The sequence below is a fragment of the Carassius auratus genome, unplaced genomic scaffold (genome assembly GCF_003368295.1).
Source record: "Carassius auratus strain Wakin unplaced genomic scaffold, ASM336829v1 scaf_tig00216593, whole genome shotgun sequence".
Taxonomy (NCBI): domain Eukaryota; kingdom Metazoa; phylum Chordata; class Actinopteri; order Cypriniformes; family Cyprinidae; genus Carassius; species Carassius auratus.
The window spans coordinates 59,923-64,506 of NW_020528651.1; the positions used below are offsets into that span (position 1 = coordinate 59,923).

Sequence of the window (4,584 nt, forward strand, 5' to 3'; positions counted from 1 at the left end):
GGGCCGTACACACCGGGACGAATATCGGCGCGCGTTATTCGCCAGCGTTTTTCAACACGTTTTTTTGTGTTCACACCCAAGCGATTTTCGCTGACGATGAGCCGAGTGAACATGCAAATTCATTCCCTGACATTAGATGGCGCTTAATGTAAAACAGAAATACCCCTGTACACAAGGTGGCGCTGCGCAACTTTACGCTTCTTAAACTCGCTTTTCACTCAGAAGAAGAGAGCAAGTATTTACGCGCTTGTCAGAATCATACAAAGAAAACATGAATATTTCAAGCACCAGTAGCTCCAGCTCTAGTTCCAGCGATGAAGAAATTATTGTTCTGTTGAATGAGGAAAGACGCCGGAAAAGACGCCGATTTTGGGTACATACCATAGTTACGAGAAGAGAAGAACATGGGGAGTTTTATCGACTGGTACAAGAGCTGAAAATGTATCATGAGCGTTTTCGGGGATATTTTAGAATGTCCGTCAGTGAGTTCGAAAATTTACTTCAACAACTGGCTCCCTCGCTGACGAAAGAACAGACACACTACCGTAAACCAATTGACCCAGAACAGCGTTTGGCTGTGTGTTTACGGTGAGTTCGTTTACATTGTTATTCACTTCAATGAATGTTGTAAAAACATATGTGGAGCGTTGTTAAAAATTAGTATTTCTATTTCTATTTCAGTTGTCTAAGCACTGGGGACTCGTACCGCACTATTGCGTCCAGCTTTCGACTTGGTGTGTCAACTGTGGCTTCGATAGTGAGTGAAACCTGTGATGCATTGTGGCACTGCCTCAGAGATGAACATTTGCCAGTGCCTACTGAAGAGATGTGGAGGAGTACAGCCAGGAGATTCCGTGAAAGATGGAATTTCCCTAACTGCTTGGGAGCAATGGATGGGAAACACATATTCATCCAGGCCCCTGCAAACTCTGGTTCTCTATACTTTAATTATAAAGGTACATTCTCCGTTGTATTGCTGGCCTTAGTTGATGCAGATTACCGCTTCCTGGTGGTTGATGTGGGGAGCTATGGCAGCAACAGTGATGGAGGAATCTTTGCCAATTCTGTACTGGGAAAGGCACTCAGAAATGGAACTCTGAATGTTCCCCCACCAAGTGAACTTCCAGGTGCTCCTGAGCTGGGAAAAGTTAACCATGTCATTGTGGCGGATGAAGCTTTTCCGCTGAAACCATATCTCCTCCGGCCATACCCTGGACGCCGCCTCCCCACAGACAAGAGAATTTTCAATTATCGTTTGTCTCGGGCACGGCGCATCTCTGAAAATGTATTTGGCATCCTCAGTCAACGCTTCCGGGTTTTCCAAAGAACTTTACAGGTTCAACCAAGTGTTGTTGACAAAGTTGTCAAAGCTGCTTGTGCATTGTGCAATTATTTGCGCCCGAACGGAAATGACCAGAATCGTGCCACAGAGGATGACCATGATTGTGAGCAACCACTACAAGGCTTTGAACATTGTAGGGGGCAGCGGGCATCTGTGGAGGCCCAAAATGTCCGAGAACTGTACAAAGAGTACTTCAACTCACCAGCAGGAGAAGTTGCTTGGCAGTATGACCATGTGAACCATGCTCTGGGGAACAGATAATATCAACCTATAAATTTGAGCCATTTTAATTACATTTTCCATTGTGAAAACTGCTAGTGTATGTGTATATATACAATTTCTGTGAACTTGAATACACTATCAAATCTATTGCATCTGATTCTTCATTAATTAATATGGCAGCACTCACCACAGCAAATTAAATATTTTTGATATAACATGTTCTATCAAAGTTAAAGCATAGTTTTTTTTGCAAAAAGTAAAGTATTTGGTCACTTCAACATATACTTATTTACAACTAAATGTAAGTTGTATTTTTGAAAATGTGTATTTTTAATAAACATTTTTACTAGCATTTTCTTTAAAATGTTCTCATTCCCTGCACAATGCTGTGCCCAAAATGGTTATGTTCCTGTAGATTGATAACTGTTGCCTATAAATGCAGTGACTCCATAATTAGGCACATAGCTATTTCAATAAGAGGTCAAGAATACTTATGTACAAATATATGCCAAATCCCAAAATATGTTACATTACTTTCAAGTCACTTATGCACAATTTCTTTTGGAAAAATGAAACTTTTTATTAATGAACTACAAGTTGCAATAACAAATCACAAACATAAAGTAAAAAAGGGAGTCAGAAAAGGTTGTGCAAATAAGTCACAATGACTGTAGTGCAAGTGAACAATAGTGCAAATAAACATTTATGAAATGGCCATTTTCAACTAAATTTCTTGAATGTAAAAAAAAAAAAAAAAAAAAATACAGAATTAAAATGTATACAGTAAACATCTATTAGGGTAGCCAAGAAGTTGTAGAGCAGCCATAGTTTGTTGGGGTCTGTGGGGGGACCTGATGGTAGGACACCGGCGACTGCTGTGGAAAAAAAGCAGAAGAGGCCTGGCCAAACTCAGCATCATGCAACAGCTGATGTATTTTTAATTTGACTGAAGACTGTACGGCTGGGGACAATCTCCTTAGTGCTGGTATCAAGCCAAGAGCAAACAAGTAATTTTCATCATTTTGTTGCTCTCTTCGTTGCTCTCTGCGCTCCTCTTTCTCTCTTCTGCGTTCCTCTTTCTCACTTTCCCTGGCTTTTTTGGATAAAGGTACCGGTCCAACAAGTCTGGTGTCTCTGGCCGTTTTCTTTTGTTTAAAGTAGACCTGGTCACAGTTGGGCTGGAGAAGAATGATCCTGGAGACGTGCTTGCTGATGCTTCTTCTCTGTCGCTGACTTCTTTTTGAACCACCACTTGCTCAACCCCTTCATCCATATTTTCAGGAGAAATATTGCTGTGAACACTGTAAAGACAAATTCAGTTTACATCAGAAACAATAACTCACACTAGGCCAACAGCCTGCACAGTGGTAACAAGGCATAATGGATCCAGGTTCTCATTCTGTTTACAGGGCCGTCGCAAATGGGGTGAAAGGTGGTGAAGATTATAGGAGCCCACGGATGAGTGGGGGGCCCCGGCAATCTCAACCGTCTGGCTGAGGCTAGCATAAAAAGACGATCAGGACAGTTGACAGGCCACTGCTGCTTGTCGTCATGAAAGCTTATCATTTTCATATGTTTTTAATAGGGCCCGGACTTTAACGCGTTAATTGAGATTAATTAATTACACAAAAAATAACGCGTTAACTAAGATTAATTAATTACAGAAAAAAAAATTCCCGCATTTTTAATAACTTATTTTTGCACCGCGGAACGTTTCTCACTGGATTTGTTCCGGCGGACCGATTATACTGAAGCACCAACTAGCGTTCGCTCCGCATATCAATGCAGCCTGCAGCACATCAAGCCTCAAGTATCACCTCAACGCAAAACATATAGCAGCTAGCGTGGACTTTACACTTTATGTTGAACTATATATTATTTTGTTGGTGCAACAGTTTATGTTGAACTCTTTATTGTTTTGGCCAAGGTTATTGAGAGTTGGACTTAGTATGTTATGGCCTCTGAAGCAACAGAGAGATGTTTTCTAATAGTCAGTGTTTCCAATGTTCTGAATGTAATTGACAGTATTGTGTTTTACTTAAAAAACTCTTTACAGAAGGTTCCAGCACCTATAAGCTTCCTGAATTTCTGAAATGTACTATTTCTAAATTGTTTCTAAATATGCTATTGCTACACTTCATGGCAAAAATTGCACTGGTCTGCTAGACTTGGTTGAACAAAAAAAAACAATATTTTGTTGCTTAAGCTTATGTATTCAGTCATTATTCAATGGTATACTATAAATCCATGTGAAAAAAAATTACTTCTCACTGTTTTCAGGTCAAATATTTATATGCGATTAAAATGCGATTAATTTCGATTAATTAATTACAAAGCCTCTAATTAATTAGATTAATTTTTTTAATCGAGTCCCGGCCCTAGTTTTTAAGCCTGGTCACTTTCCAATTTAAACATTCAAAAGAGTTTAAATCATTCAAATGCAAGATGCGGAAAAGCTTAACTGGTTACTCGCACGCTGTGTTCGGTGCGCATGCATCTCACAGTCTCAGTCTCACAGAAAGTGACACTGAAACGAGCTCTCCTTTGCAAAGTTCTCCTCGAACGTCCTTCTGCAGTTGAACGAACAAATACAAGTTTAAACAAACAGACAAGGATGTGAAAAAGCCCGCGGTGTTCTGGCGTTTAGGGCTCAAGCAGAGAAAGGCATCAAAAAACACTTGAACACAGAATTTGCCTCTTTTTGCTCTTGTGCCTACAAATACATACAAAATGTCAAAATACCCGTCTTGGAAAGTATGTTCGAAAAAAGTGTTGGTTATGTCTTAAGTGAAAGTAAACGGTTGAGAAAAAAAAATCGGATGTGTATTGTACTGTATGCGTTCATTGTCTCTTAAAGTGACCACACCTTATTTAGCTACTAGCTGCTGTAACGTTAATCCAAGAAAATTAAATTAAGAAACTCACTCACTGCTCTTGACTGAATTACTCCGTAGTTTTAACAAGAATGAGTGCACAGTCAAACCAAAAATTATTCAGACACCATATATTATTTTAAAAAA

At 39.7% G+C, this 4,584-nt stretch overlaps 1 protein-coding gene across 1 annotated transcript; it reads left to right on the forward strand.

The window, feature by feature from the left end:
• Positions 1-871: 871 nt before the first annotated feature.
• LOC113098629 (protein ALP1-like) lies at positions 872-2,122 on the forward strand. Its single transcript, XM_026263664.1, has one exon. The coding sequence runs from the start codon at positions 890-892 to the stop codon at positions 1,601-1,603; it is 714 nt and encodes a 237-aa protein (XP_026119449.1). The 5' UTR covers positions 872-889; the 3' UTR covers positions 1,604-2,122.
• The last annotated feature ends 2,462 nt before the right edge of the window (positions 2,123-4,584 follow it).

What these genes read in the sequence shown, in the direction of transcription:
- LOC113098629 (XM_026263664.1), top strand. Translation starts at nt 890, where the DNA reads ATGGATGGGAAACACATATTCATCCAGGCCCCTGCAAACTCTGGTTCT.